The sequence below is a fragment of the Cryptococcus depauperatus genome, chromosome 3 (genome assembly GCF_001720195.1).
Source record: "Cryptococcus depauperatus CBS 7841 chromosome 3, complete sequence".
NCBI classification, from domain to species: Eukaryota; Fungi; Basidiomycota; class Tremellomycetes; order Tremellales; family Cryptococcaceae; genus Cryptococcus; species Cryptococcus depauperatus.
Genome location: NC_089470.1, coordinates 1550026 through 1576673, shown reverse-complemented (window position 1 = coordinate 1576673; position 26648 = coordinate 1550026). Strand labels below are relative to the sequence as shown.

At 44.2% G+C, this 26648-nt stretch overlaps 11 protein-coding genes across 11 annotated transcripts; 4 read left to right on the top strand and 7 right to left on the bottom strand.

Moving 5' to 3' along the window:
• Position 1: 1 nt before the first annotated feature.
• L203_102882 (uncharacterized protein) lies at positions 2–1920 on the bottom strand (the record flags this gene model as incomplete). Its single annotated transcript, XM_066212297.1, has 7 exons — positions 2–337; positions 567–614; positions 658–953; positions 1000–1130; positions 1223–1341; positions 1388–1603; positions 1780–1920. 7 exons carry the CDS (start codon positions 1918–1920, stop codon positions 2–4), a joined length of 1287 nt encoding a protein of 428 aa, XP_066068394.1.
• A 3031-nt stretch (positions 1921–4951) lies between these two features.
• Positions 4952–6634, bottom strand: L203_102881 (uncharacterized protein; the record flags this gene model as incomplete). The annotated part of the gene is made up of 3 exons (XM_066212296.1): positions 4952–6244; positions 6294–6435; positions 6483–6634. 3 exons carry the CDS (start codon positions 6632–6634, stop codon positions 4952–4954), a joined length of 1587 nt encoding a protein of 528 aa, XP_066068393.1.
• A 1125-nt stretch (positions 6635–7759) lies between these two features.
• Positions 7760–9413, bottom strand: L203_102880 (uncharacterized protein; the record flags this gene model as incomplete). The annotated part of the gene is made up of 8 exons (XM_066212295.1): positions 7760–7776; positions 7828–8044; positions 8091–8310; positions 8359–9085; positions 9135–9144; positions 9189–9233; positions 9284–9340; positions 9390–9413. 8 exons carry the CDS (start codon positions 9411–9413, stop codon positions 7760–7762), a joined length of 1317 nt encoding a protein of 438 aa, XP_066068392.1.
• Positions 9414–9653: 240 nt separating this feature from the next.
• On the top strand, positions 9654–10699 carry L203_102879 (uncharacterized protein; the record flags this gene model as incomplete). Its single annotated transcript, XM_066212294.1, has 3 exons — positions 9654–9776; positions 9819–9851; positions 9905–10699. 3 exons carry the CDS (start codon positions 9654–9656, stop codon positions 10697–10699), a joined length of 951 nt encoding a protein of 316 aa, XP_066068391.1.
• Positions 10700–11216: 517 nt separating this feature from the next.
• L203_102878 (uncharacterized protein) lies at positions 11217–12312 on the bottom strand (the record flags this gene model as incomplete). Its single annotated transcript, XM_066212293.1, has 5 exons — positions 11217–11289; positions 11344–11551; positions 11599–11758; positions 11814–11921; positions 11989–12312. 5 exons carry the CDS (start codon positions 12310–12312, stop codon positions 11217–11219), a joined length of 873 nt encoding a protein of 290 aa, XP_066068390.1.
• Positions 12313–12760: 448 nt separating this feature from the next.
• L203_102877 (uncharacterized protein) lies at positions 12761–14479 on the bottom strand (the record flags this gene model as incomplete). The annotated part of the gene is made up of 8 exons (XM_066212292.1): positions 12761–12914; positions 12968–13138; positions 13185–13504; positions 13551–13838; positions 13889–13988; positions 14058–14065; positions 14186–14381; positions 14433–14479. 8 exons carry the CDS (start codon positions 14477–14479, stop codon positions 12761–12763), a joined length of 1284 nt encoding a protein of 427 aa, XP_066068389.1.
• A 312-nt stretch (positions 14480–14791) lies between these two features.
• Positions 14792–18794, top strand: L203_102876 (uncharacterized protein; the record flags this gene model as incomplete). The annotated part of the gene is made up of 9 exons (XM_066212291.1): positions 14792–15070; positions 15116–15660; positions 15773–16258; positions 16304–18001; positions 18053–18278; positions 18329–18450; positions 18506–18578; positions 18627–18692; positions 18744–18794. 9 exons carry the CDS (start codon positions 14792–14794, stop codon positions 18792–18794), a joined length of 3546 nt encoding a protein of 1181 aa, XP_066068388.1.
• Positions 18795–19145: 351 nt separating this feature from the next.
• Positions 19146–19660, bottom strand: L203_102875 (uncharacterized protein; the record flags this gene model as incomplete). Its single annotated transcript, XM_066212290.1, has 4 exons — positions 19146–19238; positions 19296–19383; positions 19433–19600; positions 19647–19660. 4 exons carry the CDS (start codon positions 19658–19660, stop codon positions 19146–19148), a joined length of 363 nt encoding a protein of 120 aa, XP_066068387.1.
• A 25-nt stretch (positions 19661–19685) lies between these two features.
• L203_102874 (uncharacterized protein) lies at positions 19686–22276 on the bottom strand (the record flags this gene model as incomplete). Its single annotated transcript, XM_066212289.1, has 18 exons — positions 19686–19762; positions 19810–19871; positions 19917–20036; positions 20086–20136; positions 20186–20265; positions 20310–20369; positions 20420–20537; positions 20581–20649; positions 20696–20770; positions 20820–20906; positions 20955–21067; positions 21117–21500; positions 21558–21792; positions 21839–21856; positions 21907–21960; positions 22011–22078; positions 22125–22151; positions 22196–22276. 18 exons carry the CDS (start codon positions 22274–22276, stop codon positions 19686–19688), a joined length of 1779 nt encoding a protein of 592 aa, XP_066068386.1.
• A 263-nt stretch (positions 22277–22539) lies between these two features.
• Positions 22540–23591, top strand: L203_102873 (uncharacterized protein; the record flags this gene model as incomplete). Its single annotated transcript, XM_066212288.1, has 6 exons — positions 22540–22691; positions 22760–22832; positions 22883–22960; positions 23006–23287; positions 23344–23434; positions 23482–23591. 6 exons carry the CDS (start codon positions 22540–22542, stop codon positions 23589–23591), a joined length of 786 nt encoding a protein of 261 aa, XP_066068385.1.
• Positions 23592–24556: 965 nt separating this feature from the next.
• L203_102872 (uncharacterized protein) lies at positions 24557–26597 on the top strand (the record flags this gene model as incomplete). Its single annotated transcript, XM_066212287.1, has 7 exons — positions 24557–24642; positions 24688–25214; positions 25259–25408; positions 25456–25848; positions 25899–26209; positions 26254–26356; positions 26404–26597. 7 exons carry the CDS (start codon positions 24557–24559, stop codon positions 26595–26597), a joined length of 1764 nt encoding a protein of 587 aa, XP_066068384.1.
• Positions 26598–26648: the final 51 nt, after the last annotated feature.

Genomic DNA, 26648 nt, shown 5'->3' with positions numbered 1-26648 from the left:
ATTATATGACTCTGCCATTCCCTCTTCTTCGAAGGACGAATCCTCCTCTTGCTTCCGTCAGTTTGCCCTCATCCACCGCTACGTTTCCGTTGACCAAGACGAAGCGGATGCCCTCGGCGGTCTGCCTGGGCTTGTCGTACGTCGATCTGTCTCGAATGGTGGCAGGATCAAAGAGAACGAGGTCAGCAGCGGATCCAACCGCGACGAGGCCTCTGTGAGGGTAGACGCCTAGACGCTTGGCGGGACGTGAGGTGAGGTGGGCAATCATGGAGGGTAATGGCATAATCCCAACATCACGCGCATAATGTCCGAGGAAGCGCGGGAAAGTTCCATAAGCCTAGACGTGAGCGGATAGTCATGTGGGTCGTACCTACTCGAGGATGTAATGTCTTGCCATGCAGGATAGCGTCACTGCCTGAGCAATGTGTTTCATGACACATGATGGTTCTGACGTTTTCTTCGTTACCAATGTGCATGATGCAACTTGTGGCTAGTTTGTCTTTTAAGAGGACGTCAAAGAAAACCTTGATGGGTGGTTCACGGCGTAAACGGGCGACTTCACTGACCCGTCTGCCAGAGTAAGCAACGAGATCTGGATGAGACGTAGAGCCAATCTGAGAGGTTAGAAACGAAGCAGAGGTTGCGGGTGATGCTCACTTGGATTTCGTCCCAGTTGGTGGGAATACCATGTCCGCCATCACACCCAGTTTCTTCCACCATTCTTCTGATCTTCTCCCTAGAAATCTCGTCTCGCAGTCTTTTCAAGGTCTCTGCTGGCCCGCCAGAACTCGCCCAGCTAGGCAACAGAGCTGCCAGCGTGGTGCACCCGGGAAGGTAAGGGTAAGTATCGAGAGAGATATCACAACCCGCAGAACGGGCAGAGTCAATCATTGACAAGAGGAGAGGCGCCTTGCCCTTGTTTTCGGAAAAGTTGAGGGTGGCATGGGTCAGATCTGCCCAGCCCGTCAGTCCGAGCCTATCGGGTAAGAGTGGACTTGCGTATAGGACATCCAGTATCTCGGCCTAAACCGAGCATCTCGCCATAACTCTCCAACGCTTTAAAGCCATAACTCCTGTGATGCGGTGCGTAGAACGCTCCAGGAAATTCCTTGCCCAATACCGTGCATAATCTGGCCAGCTCAGAGGTGGAAGCATACATCCCAGGTGTATACGTGAGTCCGCTGCGATTGCGTCAGCAAGAGACATCGCTCGAACGACCAACCTCGACATGCCGACGGCCCCCTCTTGCATCGCCTGACGCAACAGGTTTTCCTGTTTGACAATCTCATCAGGAGTAGCCACTGCATCCCATGGTCCGCAGGCGAGCAGCCTCAGGTTGCCCTAACCCCTTTGTCAGTCGACCTTAGCACCTACCATCAGCACTCACCTGCGGCACCAGCATAGCAACATTAGTGGCCGTCTGGTTCTTTTCAAGGCAATTCAAGTATTCTCCAACCGTTCTCCACTCAAACAACCCAACACCAGGATAATCCCTCTCTTCCGGATTACCATTCCACCCAGCAATCTGCTCTCGGATCGCAATCATCTGTTTGTCTGTGTCTACCGGCGCATACGAAATGCCGTCTTGCCCTACCACCTCGGTCTATGATCACGTCAGCGTTACACTGACAAGAAGCTACCCACTGTACACCCTTGCGATATTTTTGCTTTGTGCGCCGGATGTGTCAACAGATAAAGATCTGAATGGGCGTGAAGGTCGATAAACCCTGGACACAAGATATATCCTCTTGCCTCGACTCTCCGTACGCCCTTGCCCACTGTATGTCGAAGCGTCCCAGGCTCTGCAATACAAGCCACCAAGCCGCCAACCACCAAAACGTCAGCCACAAACGGCCTCGCTTCCTCATCTCCCGACACCACTGTCGGCGAAAGAAACAAAACTTGTGAATGTGTCATCATACACTAGATTATACAAGTATACAAGTATACTTTTTTTTTTTTTCTGTTTCCCCTTTCTTTAGCAGTTAATATACAAGTTATAAACAAATAATCAAAAAAGAGGGATTCATTTCATCTTGGTCACTCTTTATATACCACTGTTTTTCTCGCTGGCGATCCCCCACTTGAACTCTCTTCAAGTGGGGGATCAAGACGAAAGAAATCTCGAATGGCGGAAAAGAATAAAAAACTTTATTTTTTTTTAATAAATACTATAGGCACAGGATATAAGCGGCTTTAGACGGGCCGGCAAACGCCGCCAGGCACGGTCATAGGGCAAGCATCAAAAACAGAAATGGCGAAAGGAGGGGGTCTGTTCATGATCGATAATTGATCCCGCCCTGTGCCTGTTGGAAACCTATAGAGCTAATCAGAGGGGAAAGGAGGTGACAATAGCGGCGATCGCCGCCGAATCGTGGTTATTTATGATTTATAATAGTGTGTTGCGCTTTTTAAATTACTTTTATATGCGATGTTGAGTATTTTCAAGGTGTTTATAGTTTCATCTTTTTGAGTGGCTGGGTGAAGACAAGACGGGATGATAATAGCTGACTAGGTTGAGGGTGGGAGTGTTGACGCTAGGTGAGTGATTGGAGGTGAGTCTCAATGATAGGGTAGAAAAAAGGTGATGAGGAGATTTATGACTTGGCATACGGCTTTGATCATTGGGATATTGAGATTGTGTAGGGTAACAGAAATGGCGAGCCAGCTTTGTGAAGCACCTACCAGAATTTCAAATGAGTTTCGACGTTGGTTATGGCTGTGGAAGAGCACCCTGAGAGGACGAGATTACAAGCAGTGATGTTTGAAATGTTGGCTTTGGCTTTACGATAGGTGTCATGGGTCATTAGAGTTGTGGGAAGAGAGGCCGTAAAGAACATATACAACCAGGAAGGGCAAGAGCGAGCAACGGTCAAGCCATTGCTTCAAGCTGGCCGACACTGCAGCTAGAATAATGAACAGCAAAGAATCATCTATTACCATGGCATGGTAGATATTGATCACCCAAAAGAGCAGATAACAACTCTATGAAAACGCGACAAGATTGCCGGAAGGTTCGGATTGGGAAGTATCGGCTCCCTTTACAAGACTAAAAACATCTTTAAATCAAGGTGAGTGTTGGAATAAACATTTGACATGACAATAGCGTACTACGAGAGTATGTTGACAGAAACGTGACAGACGGGAGTTGGATAGTATGAAAAACTAGGTGGTGATGCTGCAAATTAGTCGCAAGGTTTATCCTTACGATAGGCGTTCTCAAGAGTAAAGAAGATCAAGGATAAGGAGGAATCTCTAGGAGAGTATTGTACTAAGATTTTGGATCAAAGTGAATCGGATACAGTGGGAATTCAAGTCTGGTATGTTTCAGCGATTGTATTCGCTTTGTATTTTTACCAATGTCTTTGTTTAAAATATTTGACGAATTCAAATCTATCGTATCCAGAGCTTGTAATTTCAAGATTGGCACTTGGTGTGATGAATATGGACTTTGAAGGACAATTGAGCATTCATCACGTGACTTCTCTTGCTTATTGTTATCTACTTCTATTGTTAACTAGTTCTTCTTGTCATGCGCTTTGCTTGTAAGATATACTATAAAGACTCTTGGTTACTTTACTCTTTTCCTTGGTGATGTATCATATGTCAACCTTGTAAAACAATTATCCAAACATCTACCTCTTCTATCTACATCTCTACCAGTATGTCAAGACTGGGTCACTCGGGTGGTTACAGTGGTTGTGCCCTTGGGACGAGATACTACTTAGTAGTTAGGATATGATATATAGAGACAGAAAGCTAGATTCATTCTCTGGGGTTGTGTCTCTGGGTTGTCTATCCTTATATACATCTTCTCCTGTCCAGTGTATCCAACCCAACACACAACCTCCACCATCCTTGCTTGCTGTGTTTCTGACACAGTAGTGCAAAGCCAGAGACACTTTGTCATGAATATTACCAATAATTAATATCCACGCTCTGTACCAAAAGGTCACAATAATGCAATCTACGTTGCATTATTATTTATTGGCTATATTCCATGTCATAATTCCAAGGTTCTGACACACTTACCAACCAATATTCACTCATTCTCACCCATTTCCTTGGCACTTGGTACAAGTCCTTCATTGTTTGTGAGTTTTGTATTTCCCTTGTACATCTCGAATGAATAATGTTGAATTAAAGAGATGAATTTGGAATATACAACTTCACCATCGATAGGTTTATCCGTCTGGGTTGAAGGATGGCATGTGAGGCTGGCTTTGTCAAATGGACAATCACTACGTCCAGATTCTCGAGTATTTCTAGCATTTCTTAAGCAAGATTGCCCAATGGGAGGTTTTGACAAGGTTGGTTGTCTTGTAACAGTGCAAGGTCATCGACAGTTAGACTCTGTCGTCTATGTTTTCTGCTCATGGATGAGAAAAGGATGAGATATTGATAATTCAACAGTCTTGTGGGCAGGTTACGGGATGTTTCGGATATCCCTTCACAGTATTCTTGATCAAATGTGTGGCTTATTAGCCTTGACGGTTGACGAGGTTCTTTTGAAGAATTTCCTAACTTCAGACTTGGATTGTCTTTCCGCCAAAAGACCGTACATCACGCACCATTATGGTCCAAGTATCTCCGAGAGCTCAGATTGCAGCTACCATATACCTTTCAAATGTTCTCTTACCAGTTTCTCTCATTGATCCATGCCTAAACGCACTAATTGCCATTGTAAATGACGCTTGTGAAGATACCGGCGGAGTTGAAAGCTGTCCATTCAGTCCTTGATCCTCGCAGCATCATATGAAAGGATAGTCAAAATTATAACATTATGGCTCCATAATAGATCGTTTACACGCAACAAATGTATACATTTCCGCATGAGCATCATACAACATCATTGAACTTTTGACAAGAAACTTTTGCTTAGCAATCAGCGATGACAATGTATGCTACAAACATCACACTCACATATCAAAATCCTCTATACAATCATCGATCAAGCGTACTCATCAACATGCTTACTCGCTGCCCTCCCAGTCTGAGGCACACCCAGCCCTACCAAGTCTCGACTCCTAAATTCATGTTCCGTGTAAACTTTGCCAGCCCAAGCACTGGCTCCTTGACCCTCAGGAGAAGTATACATTGAGCAAGGAGTAAGACCAAAAGGAGGAACTAGGGCTGTCGACAGGCTCTCGGCAAGCAAAGGTGTTATGAATGTGAGCAGGGACGAAGGAGTGAGGGAGTGAATCGCCGCTGATGGTGAATTGGAAGGACAATTGATGGCTTTGGCTAGGCGAGATAGCGCACGAGTGGTTGGATTATCGTACGAAGGGTCTGGGAGCGGTATAAGTTGCGATGGCTTGGTAAAAACGACGCGTATTGGGTCGGATTCGTCAAGTTGATAGACATACGAGACTGCGAGCTTTTTGGCTGCTGGAAACACCAGTTTGCCGCCAACTACTTCGCTTGAAACTAAAAACAGCGTGCGGACAACTTCTTCGGCATATTTTATCGGTATACACAAAGACTTTTCTTGGCCCTCGAGTATAGTATTGCAGATGGCAGTTAATTTCGGTATAATCCTAGCCAAATAGCTCCATGTCACTGCGGTTGTTATGTCTGTCGAGCGAAGGATATCTAGAATCAGGCCAAGACCTTGGCCATTGCAGCTAGTCGCCAATTGTTCACCCAGGTCGACAATTCTGGCAAGGTTGCTTTTTTTCATGCCTGCCTCGACCCTAGTCAAATCCTCCTCTGTGGTTTTCATACCCACGAGACACTGGAGCGCGGGCTGACCAAGTTCTAAATATTTCCATGCAGCAGCATATTTTGCGTTGTTATCTTCGCAGGAAAATGGCTTGTAAGGGCTGTCATTTGGTAGAATATCCATCATAGAGGGATCCAAAGCATATCTAGGGTTATTCAATAGCTTCCTGTAGAATGGCGAGGATGACCGCCCTGAGAGATACTCTAGAGCCTTGCGATGCTTGACGGCGGTCTCAAAAATACTTTCATTCACTTCAGAAAGGATATCGAGACACTCAAGGGCGCAAGATACGCTACTCTCAGGGGTGTATGGGTTGAGAATGTCGAGCAGGGCGATGGGTGAACCTCCGGCCCATGACCAGAGCCAAGAAAAATCTTCACTTCTTCTCTCTATTGCAATCAACTCTTCCTTCATAGGCTCCAGATAATCCCATGAATCTTTGCCATCGGCATCTGTATATCCATACACAGAGATGCTGAGTCTATCAACGGGCGCCCGTAGCATCATCATCCTACTTGCAACCTATTGGCCTCTTAGCAATCAGGTTCATATAAATTCCAGAAACACTTACACCAACGGGCATATCAATAGGATATTCCACAGGCAATTCTTCGCCTTGGAACTTGATAAAAGTAGAAACCAAAGCATTGATGGGCTTCGAGGATGTGACATTGAATAAAAGTTGACCAGACCATTCCGGGGGATAGGTAACTCTAAGCAAGAATCAACAATATATCAAAAAGAGCATCAAAAGTACTACCCAACACTATCCAGACACCTTACTCCCTCAGGCGTAATACGAACAGACGAAACACGGACCGGAGAGTGAAAACGCAAGACAAGCAACGATGAAAGAGTAGTTGTGGGATATAGAGTCGGATTGGAGGAGTGGTAGAGGAGCTGGGGAGGCATGGCACCCAATCTACAGGAATTAGAGGTATTTCAGCTACCGAAAACACTTGCAGTGTCAACAAAGAGACGAAGAATTGAGAAATATCATGAAATGGATTGAAAACGATGGTAGTGAAAGTGGAGGTTCCTGTCAGCCAGGATTTATTACGTAAATATAGCGATTGGTCATGGATAAGAATATTAATAATTGAAGTTTTGTAAACACTTCATCTTTATTTCAGCCAATACTTTATCTCTAATCCCATCCATCCAATTAGAGAAAGACTATGAAGACTATGTTTTATGCTTGGCTGTTGCTAAATGAAGCTTGACCCTATGAAGAGAGTGCAGCGAATACGAATTTATTTTAAATTCATCTGCACTCTTGACCATCTTAAGTTTCGTGTTTGACGGTTCAAGACATCCTATAGCAACTTGTAGATAATAATATGCCATCAGAAGGCATGACTCTTGTATCTTGACGCTTGGAAGGCAGAATAATGTGGATTTGTGAAACTGGCTTAAACATTAGGACAGGTGAAATTTGGTTGCAAGTAGATTGGCAAACGACACTCTGAGTTGTAACTATTGTGGAATTAGAAACTGGCAGGTCTTTGATTGGGTATAGTCAAATATCAATCAGGGATTTGTACAATTGGTGCTCACTGCAAGAAATCTGCTATACGAGCCAGCACGTCAATAAATAGAATGGTTTCATTTCTCCGTTTATCCTTCATTTCTTGTCTTAACTTGTCTGTAAGCCATGGAGAACTACCAGTGAACTCTAAGCTTTGTTCTCACCAATCTCGTTTTCATGATTGGTTGTTTGAAAACTCATTCACTGTGGTTTCCTCGGTTTTCTCGATTTCAATTTCTGTCGATGGCTGTGATAATTGAAGCATGCAGTTAGGAATTTGAACATGGAAGACTAACCTCAATGAGTTTCCAGAGTTGAATAAATTGATAAACATCGACGAATTATGATGCAATGTCGCAGCATTGTATCAATCAGGTTACAGGGAATTGGGTTTGTAAATAACGATTCTGAGGCTGACTAAATCATACCATTACATGAACGAATACACGAATGAAGCCATTCAACAATATAATGGTCTACAATTCATGACAACATAACCAAAAAAATTGCTAAGCACCTTCGCCACCTGCATGAATCATTAGCAATCTTCCTAGCTTGCCCCGAATAGACAACATACCACTCTCATCTGTAAATCTTATATGTTTTTCGATATCAGCTTGAGTAACCGTCGGTCTGTTGACCATTATTGCCTTCTCAAAGTCTTTAATTGCCAATAAAGGTTCGAGTAACTCGTCAGAGTTGACATCCGTCCATGTCTTTTCTATTGCGGATGGATCGCCAGGAGAGCATGGTGTAAGTTTTGTTTTTGAGCCTTCTGGAGTATTGGCAGTCACCTGTGTTCACGTTAGTATTACTCTCTTTGAGCCACATAAGACATACTTGTTTGAAATGGGTTGCAGAAAGAACCTTTCTGACGGGCTGCATTAGAGCATCTCTAACGATTACCGCGACGTCAGAGCCAGAATAACCTTCTGTTAATTCAGCAAGATGAGTAAAATCAGCAGGTGTGAGGCCATGAGGAGTAGAACCAATGTTGATCTCAAACATCCTCCTGCGAGCTTGAACATCGGGGAGAGGGATATATATTCTTTTTTCGAAACTAGAAAGTCATAAGCACTAGCAGTCCAGGTGTCAGATAACAACTTACCGACGCTTGATTGCAGGATCAAGTTGCCATGGAATGTTGGTTGCTCCCAAAATAAGAACTCCAGTCTCCTCATTACCTACGCCATTCATTTGAACTAGGAACTCAGTCTTGATACGCCTGGAGGCTTCCGATTCCCCCTCGCCTCGGGTACCAGTAAGAGAATCGATTTCATCAATGAAGATGATGGCGGGTTTTTGTTCACGAGCCATTTGAAAAAGCTGTTTGACCAACCGTTCACTTTCACCCATCCATTTGGATACAAGATCACTACTCGATACAGAAAAGAATGTGCTTTTGGCTTCTGTAGCGACAGCTTTTGCTAGATAACTTTTTCCGGTACCTGGAGGCCCATAAAGCAAAATTCCTCTCCAGGGAGTTCTTTTACCTGTGAACAATTGTGGAAACTTGATAGGCAAAATGACCGCTTCTTTCAGTGCTTCCTTGGCTTGTGCCAATCCTGCTACATCCTCCCATTGAACGTTTGGACTCTCACTCAAGATGGCACCTTGCAACCCCTGCCTCAACTTCTTTATCTCGGGATCTCCATCCTCATCGCCTTTGACGTCAGGCCCTCCAGCTGTAGAGTACCCGCCACCGGATGCAGATATCTTTGCTTTTGACCGTTTTTCATCAGACTTTGCAATATGTTCTTTGAGTTTTTCCGCTCGATCAAGGTATTCTGTGAACTTTTTTCGTATAAGTTCTTTGAGTTTATCGTTTTTCTCATCTGAACAAATAATCAGCAAGGTTTTGGAGTTTTGCATGACGATATCTACACTTCATAGCCTATACAATGTTAACACTCAATCAGTGTCGATAGATACACATACCATCATAAAATAGTCCAAAGCATCCTGATATTGTTTGTACGCTTCCTATAAGACAGTGTCGGCCTCACTTGCAAACTATACAGAAGCAAACGTACAACATAGTTTTGTTTGACATCCTCGTCGATGGCCTTTTGCACCAATCCTATAGCTTTCTGCTTTTTGTCAGACCATCTGAATCACAACTTGATCACTTAACCTCACATCTAGGAAATTCGAATTACTCATGTCAATAACTAGTGAGAGTTAAAATAATGTGATAATTTGAATTGGAAAGAAGGAGAAAGATAATGATTGTTGGTAGATCAATGTTGTTGTACACAATTGTAATGCAAAATGTGATGATATCATCACTTTATCATGATCAGATAGAAATCTGATCCATCTCTAGTTTCCATCTACTTTGTATCCTTGTCTTTGTTCTTTTGTTCTAACTTTCCATAATTTCCTGTTTCAAGATAGAACAGGATGGCTAGTGCTTCGGGCTATAATCATCATCGTTTCGCTCGCGCTGTGCTCAAGAAGTCTCGAAAATGGGAGCCTTCATTAACCGTACAGCTGTTTGCAAATCATTGGCGGTTTGAGAATTCTGTAGGTCATTCTAATAGTTTGAAACTTGATTAACGGCCAAAGCCTGTAAACTTTCAATACGATGGACCTATGAAAGTATGTGTCAAAGAACAGCTTTCTTTGTACGTTTATCGCTGACCTTTCCTCAGCCGTTTCTCCTTGCAATTCGCTCTCAAGTCATTCCAGCATCTCTTATTCCTTTTCTTTATGACATCCAGCCGCCTATCTCCTTTGTGGACGGATGTCTGGTAGTAGAACTCCAAGATTACCGTCGGTCACCGGAGAATCGCTCGCGTGTGGTCATGAGGCCGGCTGCAGAAACTCTTGCCCAGACAATAGATGTCATGCTGGAGAGAAAAGGACAGAACTGGGATGAAGGCGTTGCCTTGGAACTTGAAAGTCGAATTATTGCCGCAACTTCACCACCATTATACCTCGGTACAAGCATTATGGCTACTCGCAATGCCACATTGGCGCTTACTTTGACTACACCGGCACAGCCTAATCTTTCAGCAGAAGGTGCTCTACGCCGACCTCAACAGCTTGAATCAGAATTAACATCCTCAGTCGAAAAGTTCCGAAAGCTTATCCTTGCTGGCTCGCGTTCCGGTGCTGGCGCAGCACCATTTCAGCCTGATTGGCTTGTTCTGCGGGCGAAAGAGCAGTATGAGTCTCTGTTGAAACGAAAGGAGAGGGTGGGAATGTTATCACAAGGAGCACAAGGGCCAGATGGAGAACGGCCAGGGACATCGCAAGGGGATATTGACAAGAAGAGGAAAGGAAAGAAAAGACCAGGAGAAGAAGACACCGATGAAAAACCCAAATCGAAAAAGAAAAAGAAGCATGCTAATGGTGAAGGCGAAGGTGGAGATGACAAAAGAAAATCCACTTCGAAGAAATTTATTGGAGAAAAGAAAAAAAAGTTGGACAAGAAGAGTGCTTAGATTTGAGTAACGATTAACATCACAACACCATGTAGAAAGCATAGAAAGATCACTATAATGTTGTATGGTAGTAAAGTGTATTAGTAGGTTTGTATCGCGATTTGTTAGTGGATGATTGGTATGATTCAGCGAGTGAACACTTCGTCAGAGCATTGTTGTATAATTTGTCAGTATTGACAAGTACACACTGAGGGCAGGATCGGTATTTGCATTCCTGCTGAAGGTGTTTCATTGAAAGCGTGCAGTAAATTCCTATCTGTTCCGACGTCTGACTTGAATAATTCATTCCTCGCTTCAAGCCTTCCCGTAAATACCTGAGGTACCCTAGAAAATTGTCGCTCTCCATATATACAGAGTGTTGATAATATGATGCGATAGTCAAATGGTACTGACTCAAACAGGATAATGATTCCATGCATACAAGGCATTTGTCGTGGCCAAACACACATGCGCTCAACGATTAAATTACCAAAGACAACATACGAGATATTTGTACAACCTTTGACTAATAATTCAACTAAAATCTTATAGCTCTTTCTCTTTCGTTTCCCCCCTCCTGCCTGTCTTGTTTTCGATTCTTGATCTCCATCCTGATTGGATCGAATCATCAGCAAGCTTATGTAGATCCACAGGAAAAGACTCACGTTAAGATAATGATCTCTACTAGCTTCTCTACTGCACCCGCTTCTCTCTCCTCCGGTTCCCTTTTACCATACCTCGCCTTCTCTATATACTGTGCCCAAGTATTGATGAGAACACGAATACCACCATTATCCTTCACATCAGATACGGCCGAAAAGAATGGCTGAAGGGACAGTGGTGGATGATCTCTTGGAATATTGAGTGCCTCCCCTGCATGTAGATTAGTGGCGGCTAATAGAACCTGATCGACTACGCACGCAAAATAGGTATAGTAGAGAGAATGTAGCTTCTAAAATGCTTGTCTTCCCATTTCGTACCCGGTCTCCCCCATCCTTCTTGTTGACTGCTAGTAGCCTGTGATATGTGAGCAATCACAGCTGTACGAGAGTACTCTGTTGCAATGTATTTAGCAACTTTCTGTTGCACCTGTTTGTCAGCATACAGCACATATGTGCATGATTGAGACATGTACTTCTGGGACATCATCAGGCTTTATCGGGATGTACGGCTTAGGCATTGTCCTGAGTATCCTCTTGATACTCAACCATCTACTCCAAGCATGCGCAATACTGACAATTAACTAAGTAAATCTGCATCAGCTCTCTCATGTCACGCTTTTTATGCTTTTTCGCATACACAATACTTACAAGAACAGCATACGCAGTGACGAGCACAACAGTATTCCAATTTTTTTGTCCGCCTGTTCTCCAAGCCTGCTCACCCAGTCCCCATGCAGCACCGACGAGCAAAATAGTAATGATAACTATGAATAGCCAGAAGCTTGAATGGTAAAGAACTGAACGAATCTGAGTCCATGAAACTTCTTCATATTTCCGCTGTAGAGTGGTGCAAGGAGTACGTAAGGTGATGGGGGCGGGTATGGTTGAGGATTGTTGTTGTGGAGGGTAGGTTGTGGCAGAAGGCGTCAAGAGTGAGAATGGATGAGCATGGTTCAGATTACTTGGGCTCATTGCTGTTTTATATAGTCATTGTGGCTTACCAAGAAAGATGTGAACAAGAGAAAAGAAGAAAAGGAAGAAATAGTTGTTTTGTAAACAGGAAGCATTTTCCAGCTGGTGGAGGTTAACCAGCACTTGTAAATGAAAGTTTGGTGGATGAAAATAGTGTATAAACCAAATTGCAACTCTCTCTATATAGCTTTATATCTGCAGGAAGAGACTTGTAGCAGCAACTTTCACAATCTTATTCAATAATGTAACCCAACCTTTCCCATGAGGCAAGATACATTCATTTAATCTGGTTATTCAACAGGCTTCAGTCACAATTTGTTCCCTTCTTGTATCTCTTACTAACCAGAGAGTAAATAGCAAGATCCCGTCTTACATGATAATATAGAAATAAAAGATCTGCAAGGTGTACATACACTTGGACATCTCCGCTTTCTCTCTCCACACAAATCTATGACAGTCTTTGCCTCTCCAGTTGCCTATTCAATGCATCTCCGGGATCTTCGTATATTTCTCCCTCATCTGCAACTTTTTCATGGAAAGCAGGGCCTACGCCAGCACCATGGTAATCGTGAAGTGCAGATGGCGCAGGTGGGAGCTCATGTCTGGAGCTGTTTAGCTTTGCCAATCATGATGTTCAATGAAAAGTTAGACTAACGATTCTTTTCTGGCGTGGGGCACAGCATGTTTGCGGACCAGATATCGGAACGAGCGAACTTCTTCTAGAATGAGATCCCGCATACCCGCGACAGAGTCTTCTTGCTCAAAGGAAAAGTCAAAGGGAACTTCACACAGAGGCTCGTCTGCAGGATCGTGCCAGACAGCTAGGCTATCGATTGTTAGTACATTTTCAAGCACCAACACAAAGATCTTACTATGGATGTTCAAGAGCCTCCTGACAACCTAGCCTTCTCGCTGGATCAAAGGTTAACAGTTTACTCAAGAGGTCTAGCGCCAATGGGCTCGCGTTCACATAGAGCGTTTCAAATCTGACTCTTGGTTTGATTGGCAAGCTTCTGATGTATTCTTGTGCTCTAGGCGATCCCACGCGGCGGAGAGTGTCTTCGGTGGGTGTACCGAGAAGGTTGAGAATTTTATTGAGTTGATCGACATAATCTTCCCCTTTGAAAATTGGCTTGCCTCCCAAGAGTTCAGCAAGGATGCATCCTACAGACCACATGTCGATGGAAGAGGTCTACGAGACACTCAGTTAGAGCAAACGAAATAGAAGGACAACTGACATAGTTGGCAAAACTCAACATAATTTCGGGGGCTCTGTACCATCTGGTGGCCACGTATTCTGTCATGAAGCCAGCTTGCCCCTGGTCTGTTTGAACAGCTCCAGGCTGGAAGCCTCTAGCGAGTCCAAAGTCACAGATTTTGAGCTCACAGTCGGCATTGACAAGCAAGTTTCCTGGCTTCAAGTCTCGATGCAGAACGTTAGCGGAGTGAATATACTTTAAACCACAGAGCGTCTGGTACAGAAAAGATTGGAAATGGGCATCTGAGAGGGGCTGGCCCGATCGAATCTACCCGTAACTGGTAAGCAGTGCATTCTTGTAGCGCACAATAGACAAACGATAGCATGTAAATCGGCCTCCATAAGTTCTTCATAAAGATACACTTCGCGAAACTGTCCCGAACCGGGAGGGTCGAAGACGATATCCATATCGTAAAGACTGCCATAACGTGTGTATAAGCGCTGGGATAATTCATCTTGAGGGGTGGGTTATGTAAGTAATACACACCAGGTGATCTGTGCGCCAGCAGTACTATATCAGCTCGCATTCTTTTAAGGATTTTGAAAGAGTCCATGGAGCAGGAAATGTAGTACGGCCTGGAAGGGTGTTTCCATGCTACCAAGGCTTACACTCACATTCTTGTGTCCTCTAAAATGATGCAGCAATCTCAATTCTCTCAGACATCTCTTGGTCAAGATCTTTTTCTGAAATACATTGGTCACTTTCTTGACGGCACACGTCTCGCCAGTATGAGCATTGCGAGCTGAAGAGACACATCCGTAGGCGCCTTGTCCGAGCTCTTTAACAAACTGCCATGGCTGCTGAAGAATGCTGAAAGCGATGGATTCAGCAATGAGCCTCATGATGGCAAGTTGGACATACTATACGTTGTTTGGCGTCTGAAAAAGCTGGCGAGGAGTATTATCCATGATAATGGATGTACAAGCAGCCAGAAACTAAAAGAATCTTTTGAATATAAATCAAGTTTGAATGCAAATGTACAAATGCAAATAGTTGCTAGATAACAAAAAGACATTTGAGTGTGGAGGTCGCGTCCCTGAATCTAATTCCAGCGGCTATTACAAAAAAAATTGTAATTAGATTACCATTTCATTTGTAATGGTTACAAGTTTGTTTATGAAATTTCGATTTCGTTGTTAATTGACTTTTGCTTTTTAAAATATTTACATTCACTACATCTATACAAAAACGCATTGCTGGTAACTCCGGCATATCTAGCTATGCCACCAAAGGCGACAGCAAAGGTTAAAGCCCAACCCACCAACGTTCGCAAAGTTCATCCACGGGCAGGTCCATCTCAGCTAGCAAAGCCAGCAGCGCTGGCTAACTCATCCACAAAAGGCAAAGCACCAGCGCGGCCGCCAGGTGAAAAATCTTTGGATGTCAAGCCAATAATACATGATGCAAGAGGCGAAGGAGAATGGACGGAATTGATGAAGCAAACGTATGCAGATAAAAAGAGCGCAAATTGGTATGCCAAGGGGGTCAAGACTGTTGAGGTAAGTCGCTTTGTCGAGTCGTAGATACAAGCTGACTTTGAATAGGATAAATGGCAACTACTGCCTGCATTCCTCAAGGTCAAAGGTCTTGTCAAGCAACATCTAGATTCATTCAACTACTTTGTCAATGTCGATATAAAAGCTATTTTGGCCGCCAACTCGCTGGTTGTTTCTGATATCAATCCCAAATACTACATTCGGTATACAGATATTCGCGTTGGGCGCCCGTCAAGGCAAGATTCCAATCAGGTGGCGTCTGCTTTATCACCAATGGAGTGCCGGTTAACAGATTCGACTTATATGGCACCAATCATGGTGGATGTAGAATACATGGGGGAGGATCGTCGAAATAAACAACGAGGAGTCATCATTGGTAGTTTGCCAGTCATGCTTCGCAGCGACCTATGTAACCTCAAAGGGAGAAACGAGACAGAGTTGGCAAAGATGGGAGAATGCCCGATGGACCCAGGAGGGTATTTTGTGGTAAAGGGTACAGAGAAGGTTATCTTAGTGCAGGAGCAGTTGAGCAAGAACCGTATTTTGGTCATGAAGGATAAGGCCAAAGATGAAGTCACAGCAGAAGTAACATCGTGAGTTCCTTCAATTTCATAGCGGTAGAGCCAGGTTATTTGCTTTGTTGGTTGGCTGAAAGGGAATTTCTTGAAGCCTGTAAGACTATTGAATAATGTTGATGCTTTCCAGATCGACTCACGATCGAGTTGTCAAAACATACGTGGTAACCAAAGCCAACCGTCTCTATCTCCGACACAACTCTTTTAAAGAATTCATCCCTATTGTCATTGCTCTCAAAGCTATGGGTCTTACTGCAGACAAGGAAATCCTCCAACTAATTTGTGGCAGCGACGAGCGCTATCAAGAAGCTTTTGGTGTTTCGCTAGAAGAAGCTGCTAGGGAAAGAATCTTTACCTGCCTTCAGGCACTCGAATGGATCGGCGCTCGTGTCTCTTCCAATCAGTTCAAAGACGATAACAAGCAGAAGCTCACATCGGCTGATGTTGCTCAACAAGCTCTCGCTGCGATGGTTCTTGGTCACGTTCCCGTCAGGAATATGAACTTTCGTCCCAAGTGCATCTATTTAGCAACAATGGCTAGAAGGGTTCTGGCGGCTATGGTGGATGATCACATGGTTGATGATAGGGATTATGTCGGTAACAAACGTCTTGAACTGTAGGTTGGCTTATTTCTGCCGCTCTCATGCTGATGACCAGACAGGGCCGGCCAGCTTTTGTCTCTGCTTTTCGAAGACTCATTCAAAACTTTTAATTCGGAACTTAAGAAAAGAATGGACAAGATTCTCGAGAAAACCAATCGAGCTACGGCTTTCGATGCTGGTGCCCTCATTCGTCAGGGTGGCGATCCTATCACAGCCGCATTCGTTCGCTCTATTTCCACCGGCAATTGGTCTCTTAAACGTTTTCATGTCGAGCGAGCCGGTGTAACTCATGTTTTGTCTCGACTAAGTTTCATTGCTGCTTTGGGTATGATGACCCGTATCTCCTCTCAATTCGAGAAGACAAGAAAAGTTTCTGGTCCCCGTGCACTACAACCGAGTCAATGGGGAATGCTGTGTCCATCGGATACTCCTGAAGGAGAAGCATGTGGACTGGTGAAAAATCTGGCGCTCATGACCCACATTACAACCGATGTTCCGGAAGCTCCTCTTATTAAATTAGCGTTCATGCTTGGCGTGGAAGACATTTCTTTGGCTACAGGCAATGAATTATACCGACCTGGAGTTCACCTGGTGCAGGTCAATGGTATGCTCGTTGGTGTGACAAAGATGGCTAAGCGGTTCGTAAGGACATTTAGGAAATTGAGACGAGCAGGAAGAACGAGCGAGTTTGTGTCGATCTACATCAATCACCACCAAAAAGTGATTTATATCGCCAGTGACGGTGGACGGATTTGTCGACCGATGATTATCGTTGAGAAGGGAAAGCCACGCGTTACTACCGAGCATATCAAACTCCTCAAAGAAGGCAAGGTTACTTTCGACCACTTTCTTCGAGCAGGTTTGGTAGAATACTTGGACGTTAATGAAGAGAACGATTCTTTCATCGCTTGTTATGAGAATGAGATAGAAGATGGCACTACGCATTTAGAAATTGAACCTTTCACCATTCTTGGTGCTGTCGCCGGATTAATCCCTTATCCACATCACAATCAGTCTCCTCGAAACACATATCAATGCGCGATGGGTAAACAAGCTATCGGTGCTATTGCTTACAATCAATTGAACAGAATTGATACTATATTATATTTGATGACATATCCCCAGCAACCCATGGTGAAGACAAAAACTATAGAACTTGTCGGATACAACAAGTTACCAGCTGGTCAAAATGCTACTGTCGCTGTTATGTCATACTCTGGCTACGATATTGAAGATGCTCTAATCTTAAATCGCGCTTCTGTTGATAGAGGATTTGGTCGTTGTCATGTCTTGAAAAAGCAAACGATAACAATGAGGACCTACCCAAACGGCACAACTGAAAGAGCTGCCTACCCTCAGCCGCCTGCTCGTCCAGAAGCATACGCTTTTGTGGATGAGGCGGATGGTATGACTGCCCCAGGCGCTATTGTCAATCAATTTGATGTTCTTATTCATAAGGAAACACCATTGGATACCATCGGTACAGATACTAATTTATTCAAGCCTTCACCCATCACCCACAAACTTCCCGAGCCAATTCTCATTGACAAGGTTATGTTGACAGAGAACCAGGACGGATCTTTGATCAAGATACTAACCAGGCAAACACGAAGACCGGAATTAGGTGACAAATTTTCGAGTCGACATGGGCAAAAGGGTGTTTGTGGGTTGATTGTGCCTCAGGCAGATATGCCATTCAACGATCAGGGTATTGTGCCGGATATTATCATGAACCCCCACGGGTTCCCATCGCGAATGTAAGCAATCCTCCATCTGTTTCTTTTTAAAAGCTAATTTTGATCAACTAGGACTGTTGGCAAGATGATAGAGCTGTTGTCCGGCAAAGCAGGTGTGCTCGCTGGCAAACTCCAATATGGTACAGCATTTGGTGGTTCTAAAGTTGCCGACATGTCTCAAATTCTTATTGAGAATGGCTTTTCTTATGCCGGAAAAGATATGTTGACGAGCGGCATCACTGGTCAACCCATGGAAGCTTATGTCTACTTTGGCCCAATCTATTACCAAAAACTCAAAGTCAGTTACGATAAGTTCAAAACGTTAAGATTATGACTGACAAAACACAGCATATGGTCATGGATAAGATGCATGCTCGACCAACAGGTCCAAAGGCTAATCTTACTCGTCAACCGACAGAGGGTCGTTCGAAGGACGGTGGTCTCCGTCTAGGTGAAATGGAACGAGATTGGTACGTCTTTGGCATGTGCCCCTTCTCCATTTTAGGGAGCTGAAACTCTTGACAGTCTCATTGGTTATGGTGCAACTCAACTTCTGCTCGAACGTCTTATGCTTTCTTCTGATGCCTTTGAAACTCAAGTCTGTGAGAATTGTGGTATGCTAGGATACAATAATTGGTGTCCAAAGTGCAAGAATGGAAAAGGTGTGGTTGGTTTAACAATTCCATATGCAGCAAAGCTACTGATCCAGGAAGTGAGTCATGTTTACCTACCATACTTTGTTATCAGCTAAAGTCTTCGTTAGTTGATGGGTATGAACATCATGCCAAAGTTGTGTCTTGAGGACACGATTTAGATGAATGGAAGAAAATGAGTCAATCTACTCGTATATCAGGCGGGTTAAGTAAAAAATCTGTACAAACAGATTGTTCCCTTGATCTTAGTAAAACCATCTCATGGAACATATGCATCAAGGCTCGCTATAATCACTATTATGTGGCAAGATTTTACAATTCGGGCTAATCAAACCCAACTTTAGAAAGCTGCTTCTAGAGTCTGCCGATCCTAGAATGTTATCAAGCTCATTTTCAAGTGCCATCAGTACTTGTCATGAACGCTTTTTTCCCAGCTGAAGCAACTTTGATGCCAAACCATTCATATGTCACCAGGAGATTCTCAATTTTACAATCATAATACTCCAACACATTTAAACACTCGGAGCTTTTCCATCGCTGAGCGCTCTGTCCAAATTGAACGCAGCAGAGATAAGAGTCACGTGCGAAAACGCTTGTGGGGTGTTCTACCATGAAAACAAAATCAACAACATTCAAGAATCATTGTCGACTCTACTACTTACACCTAGACCTTCCCCGCCTGCGCTGATTTCCTCGCTGTACAGCTCAACATGATTACCATAACCTAAAAAGTCCATGAACATATTCATACTACATTTCATGGTCAGTGGCTGTCATGAATAGTTGGCAGACACCTTACGCGACATCAAGATATTTTGAATCATAAACTCCAGCACGAGTCAGGGCTTCCACACACCAAAGAGTGCACAATGAGAACGCTCCTTCTTCTCCGCCGATGCCATCATCAGACAGCAAGGAATTATAACGGTAAACGGATGAATTCGCTGTAAGGCCACCTTTTTCTGGACTGGAAAGATGTATATCAGTAATATGGTGTCAATAGTGTCTCTCACGTCTTTAGAATCATATCAAGAGTGCTTGTAAACCGAGGATCAGCAGCAGAAATAAAAAACACCTGTAGGCTGTAAGTCATGTATCAAGGTTTGGATACTGACCAGAGGCATAATCACTGAACAAGTCAATTAATATTCAAACTGGAGCAAAGGGAAAACTCACAAACTGCAGAATCAATAGTGTCAATGTCTTCATAAGACTGAGCAAAGAATTTTTTCTCGGGGCTTTAGATTGTAAGAAATCGAATGGGTTTACTACTAAGAACTTACTTCCAACCCTTTGTCTGTATTTCCTCGTAAAGATAATCACGGGTTTTCATCCATTTCTGTCGATTTGGGCAAGGTATACAACGTTTATCGGCCAGTCGGAGACCTCTGTCGATAGCCACCCTGGAAGACAGGTTTAGAGATATAGAGAGGGAGTAGTTTAATTACAGACCACATCATGATTTTGGAATATACAAAATTCTTTTCTTTACCTCTGACCTCCCTGATAACGGGATGAGTTTGAGAAGACAGTAGAGACACTTGGAACTCACCAAATTGACAAATCAGGTTGATCTACCTGAGTACAGACGTAGTCTACGACTTGTCGGATAGCCACCCAAGACTCCCAACTCTGAGAGCTGTTGGTGATCTTGTCGCGCAGAGAGTTATACTCACTAGAGGTTTGCTATATTTCTGAGAGAGATAGATACAGTCCATCAATTCTCCATAGATATCCTGATACAAAACTCCATTAGCATTAATACATTTTCACTGATCTACTGCACAAGTTGAAGATGATCTGCTGCTCCGTTGCCTATTCTGACAGGCTTGGAGCCTTTATGGCCTTCAAGATGGTCAAGTTCGACTTCCTCAAGATCTTTTCCACCATGAATTGTGTAGACACTTGTTGAGTTTAGCTGGTGTCTAGGAAGGAAAAAGTGCGTACATTTGTAAAGAACCATCAGAGTTACGATCTTTTAGCCTGTTGAGAATGAACTGCACATAAGCATTGGCTCTAGAGCATTTCTCAGCATTTTCACTTGCATACCATTGGAACGTACTCTTCAGTAAAGCCTAACCGGATGAGGGCGTACAGAGTGAAACTGGAATCTCGTACCCAGGTGAAGCGATAGTCCCTAGTTCCTGTCAAGTTGATGGAATGGATTGTGGAAAGGAGCATCGTACCAGTTTCTCTTGCCGCCTATGTATTCCGGTAGAGAGAATGTAGGAGCAGCCACTATTGCGCCCGTTTCCTCAAAAACAAGCATCTTTCTAAGACAGAGTCAATATACTAGGAGAATCATTAACAGATAAACTGACAGTACGAGGGCTGAGCGTAGCATAGCTTGCCCCCAACGGCCTCTGTACTTGATATGACTGATCCAATTCTTCCAATAAGCTGTGGTGTCCCTTATCAGTGCTTCCACCAAAGCCTACAGATTGTCAATGCTAGACATCCCAGCCAAGTGTCAAAAGACACACCCTGGTCAATATCGGATTTTCTTTCGGTCTGAGCTTGTTGGATGCATCCAGCAATTGCTCCAAAGATACCCCGGCATACTTGGCTTGGTTTACTGCAGGGTTAGCCAACTCTTGGTGTGCTTGGTTGAGGTACATGAAGTCCCCGACTTCTCGCATAATAAAGATAACACATTGCCCCTCTTCAAGCTCAAAATTGCAGGTCACAGAGGGACCAAGGAGATCACGATTGGCAAGATTCTCCACTTTGAGTTTAATGGTAGGATCTGAGACGCAAGCGTCGGAAGACCAGGTTATGGTTCGCAAATCAAGAATAAGCGACGGGGAAGTAAACACTGCCTTGCTGCTTTGAACAGTTAGGTAAGCCGATGAATCATCCGGTACAATCTGCCCAAGATGTCAACAAAAGAGTCCGCATCGTCTCAAAGTGACGTGCAGGCTTACCTCGGTCGTATGTTTGTCGCGACAGTAGTTGAATGCCGGAGCACACTCCATCCTAAAAGGGACTTTGCCTCTGATGCTCTCGACTTTTCTAACCAACCAAGGAAGAAAGGTTCTGCTCGGTGACCTGGCCAAATTCGCACCCTTGGGAACCAAGAGATCCGTCATCACCCCTACACCTTTTTCAGAGAGAAATTTGGTGACCAAGACATTAGAGTTGGGAGCATATGCTTGTTTGCTAAGTTGAAGATCAGACCCATCTCCAAGTGCGTCAAAAAGCTTACGGCTTAAAAGACCAAGTCCTACCATCTCTCTGTCAGCCAACACTTGCGATGATCAAGCACTGGCTCACGGCGTGATTGAAAAGTGACCGCCTTTGTTTGCGTCTATGATCCTGGCAAATACGCTACAATACGAATTAGGTGACACTGTCTATTGGCTTTTATCGCAACTTACCTCGGAGAGTCAAAATAGGGCATGCACATTGACTCGATAGAGCCATCCAGGCTCACTAATGCTGCCGTCTTGACGCCTTTAATACCCAAAAGCTTGTCAATGCTATACACTCACTCTCAAATTTCCAATCAGAGCATGGTCCTATCATATACATTTTCAATACCGTCTCTACACCCAACACTTACTTGGATACCTCTAATCGGCCTTCCACACTTGTCTGTGGTCTCTGTACGGATGTCTGTTGGGTTGCAATGAGAGGTAGCCATACTAATTCCATGTAAATATATGTATATATATCTATAAAATTGAATACAAAAGTTAACTTCAAAATGCTATTACAACTTTTCTTTTGCTATAACACCAACTTGCCGCTTTTGTAATAAATAACGTCATTGAAGATGTAAAAATGGAGATTGCCGGCTACCTATCCCGATGCCACGTGGCTGTGTTCCTGGTTGCCGACCACGATTCTTTTGATAACGGATTGTTTATTTTTATCTTATCTTTTATCTTGACGAGTTATTTCCCAATGTCTAAAAGCGGCCAGAAACGTCCGGCGTATATGGATAGAGGCTTGTCTGCAAGTACTCTGCCGAATGGGCCAAGATCTGCCCCTCCAGAGATGGCTTTTACTCCCATGCCAGCCAGAGAAGATGTCGCCCTGCCCGTTGACGGCTTGCAGTGAGTAGCTGGCTATCATGGAGAGATAATTATGCCCCAATTGACTTCGGCTGACTCGCTTTTGACAGACCACTGGAAAAGGAGATTGAACGGCTGACAGCAATCTGCGAAGAACATGAAAGAGCCATTCGCTCTACCCTGGTCAGTATGGTTCAAGAGACTGGCATGTAGCTGACGCCAATCGCTCTCAGTCAACCGTTAGCCACCATCTATTGACAAATCTTGAAGGGGTCTTTGAAAAATTAGCAATGATTGATGACGATGCAGAGGTACATCTATCCTTCACGCAAGATAGCTCTGCTCACACGATGCAGCTCATCACATCGTCACTACAACAATCTCTGCAGGCCCATATACCTGCTTTCCAGGCCCATCTACGTGAAAAGATCAAGCGGCGTACGGCTGATGTACAAGTCATGCGTGAACGGATGACGCCCTGGCGAGATATCGTGGATGAGAGAACGGACGATGGTTCTGGCGCGCAGGGAGCCATGCAAGGGAGCGTGACATCGCATGGAAAGAAACTCAAGAGGATCGAAGGTGGTGGTGGAGAGACAGATGCGCTGACACGAGTGGAGCTGTGGGCAGATGAAGTAGTGAGTTGATTACAGTCATCACTTCAACACTCTATCCTCATCGCATTGTGTATTAGGAAATGTATCTCAACAATGAGATTATGGCTATCAATGAAAGGATAAAAATCAAGAAAACCCGACGATATTACATCTATCATACTGTCATATGTAGGTTTATTCCCCCTAATCTTGACCTGCCACTAAGCCTATACCAGATGCCTTGATTGTCCTGGGTATTGTAGCAACTGGCTTTGCTCTATACTATCCCTCTGCTGCGATATGGAGTCGCATTAGAGAATGGCAAAGACTCCATAGCAGCGGCTGAGCTGTTTTCCAACTGTCCACTGTCAGGATTCAGGATTGGTTTCCGGGCTTGGGATTGAAGTCTTTGGGACAAGGGGCAATTTGAGCAAGATGTGTCTAACTGGAATAAACGAAGACAGCTATCAAGATTTATTCTCTAGGGATCTATGAATGTTCAATCCTTTTTTATATCTTCTCTGCTTCTGCGGCAGTCAACCAACTCTACCATCTCCAAGCATACACATTATCCTGTACTCCCCTGGCCTTTCCCTGCCCATAATCCTGACAGCCACTCTCTGCCGCCAAATCAACAACTTTTGCCGTAAACCACAACAAGGACATGACCAACGTGTATATAAAAGAAAGTATCAACCCTTGAGCAGTTCCATATGCTTCTTCTTATTCTACTGCATTTGCATTTGATTTTACATAAACCTGGTCATCTTGGCAATTTGGCAATACTACTTTCGGTCATTTCTGTTAATGATGGAGACCCTTTTACCAAGACCATTTAATTTTTATTTTTTTTGCAAAATCCATTATAACAAAGATACTTTTCTCTGTACACTTATACAGCTATAACAGTTCATGCATGCTTTCAATGAATTCAACCATAGTTATTTCAAGCAAACCGATTAGGTATTTATACAACATTTCATCTAGTAGAACCAGTAGAAAAGGTAATACTTGATCATATTGTCAGCCTTGGCTTCTTAGTAAAAAAGCCTTGGCAAGTATATTTACCCTACCCACGTTCGTTGGAGAGCTTTACTCATTTGTCTATACTTTTCTGGTTCTAGGATAACAGCATGATGATTCTTTGATGATTTGGAAATGCAATGGAAACGTTCTTGGAGGGCATAAGATTGAGATACGGTTGGAGAGATAAAGAGTCAAGATGAGACTTGCTTCCTGGCACAGTTGACTACTCATTTTACTTTTCAAAAGAGGATAAACAGTGAGAGGCTCAGTGAGACTTGGGACAAGATGCCTGCCCTCCACCAATGGGATTATCTGTTTGCCTTTGGCGTTCTCTTCGGCGCTTTGGATGCCTACAACATCGGCGCAAATGAGTAAGCGGGGCGTTGAATATGGCTGTTGTAGCTCATTTATTGAAGCGTCGCCAACTCTTTCGCCACGTCCATCTCTTCCCGGTCTCTGACCCTCCGTCAAGCCTCATGTCTGGCTGCCATTTGCGAGTTTCTCGGAAGTGTGCTTGCTGGTGCGCAAGTTGCCAGTACTGTCAAAAACGGCATCATCTCATTGTCTGTCTTTAAAGGCAACGCAGGGGTCGAACTGCTTGCTTTTACCTGTGCCTTGGCAGCTTCTGCTACCTGGCTCATGATCGCTACTCACAAGTCCTGGCCTGTCTCTACAACATATTCAATCGTCTCTGCGCTGGCAGGTGTCGGTGTTGCACTCAATGGCCCAAAGGCTGTCCATTGGGGGTGGAACGGCGGCAAAGGTATTGCGACCATCTTTGCTGGATTTGCAATAGCTCCTGTGATTTCAGCAGGCTTTGGTGCCACTGTTTATTTGATTACCAAATATGCCGTGTTGAAGCGAAAGAACCCGTTGAAAGCTGGTCTTATTGCATCTCCCGTTTACTTTTTTGGCGTCGCTGCGATTTTGACCATGTCTATCGGTGAGTCGAGCGTGGGGATTGGGCGGTGCTGATGGATGGCGTAGTTTACAAGGGCGCTCCTCAGCTCAAACTAAACAAGCTGCCCAAGACGACTATCGCCCTTGCCATCGTTCTCACCGGTCTGGTCATCGCCATACTTTCCATCTTGTTTTGGTTGCCTTTTGTATATACAAAGGTCATCAAGAAGGATTACAGTGAGTATTTCGTGCGCTTGGTTTTCTCTTGTTGACAATACTCCAAGCTCTCCGGTGGTATCACTTTTTCTTTGGGCCTCTTCTTTGGCGTCGACCTGCTCCTCCACCTCCTCCCGAAGGGGCTCGGCATGTACCCGATTACCGAGTGTATGACCGCGATGACGAGCAGGAAGCAATTCAAGCGACTGATCAGTCAAGCTCTTCTGCTACTAATGGAGATATGGAAGGCGGCACTCTCGGCCAAAATACCAATGACTCAGTTGATAAGGAGAAAAACATCGAAAACGAGACTGCGGGAGCGTTTATTCCCGCATTATCGAGCAAATTGGAAGAGCTCGAGAGGGACAATCACAAAATTGAAGGGCCTGTCATTCTTCCCAAAAATTTGTGGATCATTTTGCGATACAAGATTCCGAAAATGTTGCTCCATGGCACTTCTGGTAAGTGTTTTTTTCTCGTCGGTGTCGAGAAGATCATTGATTTGGCACAGTTGACATTCACGCGATACAGTCGCACAAGGGCTTGAGCAAGGAGTCTGATCGAATGATGAGAATGTACCAACACGCCGCTCAGTATGACAATGAGACTGAACATCTCTATTCTTTCCTCCAAGTCATGACCGCCTGTACCAACTCTTTTGCTCACGGTTCCAATGATCTTGCCAATGCGGTTGGTCCATTCTCTGCCATCTACTATGTCTGGTCTACTGGCTTGGTCACTGCGAAAGAGACTGAGACCCCTATCTGGATCTTTGTCGCTGGTGGCTTGATGCTAGTCATGGGGCTGGCCACCTACGGTTATGTGAGTATAATTTGTGTGACTGTGCTATAGCTGACCATCAATAGAACATTATGGCTGTTCTCGGCAACCGACTCACCTTGCACTCTCCCTCTCGGGGATTTTCCATGGAACTTGGCTCGTCAATAACCGTCCTGCTTGCTTCCCAATGTAGGTTAAACGTCGAGTCTCAGCATGTGATATTGACCTTGGCGCAGATGGCATTCCCGTATCGACTACCATGTGCATTACCGGATCTACCGCTGGGGTTGGTATCGTATCTGGAGGCTTTAAATCGCTAAACTGGCGAGCTTTTGCGTGGATCTTCCTCGGTTGGGTTTTGACTGTCCCCATTGCTGGCACTGCTGCTGGATGTTTGTGCGGCATCATCTTGAATGCTCCACATTGGTAGAGCTAGTCGGTTTTTTTCCATTTAGGTACTTGTACTTGGATCTCAAGACCA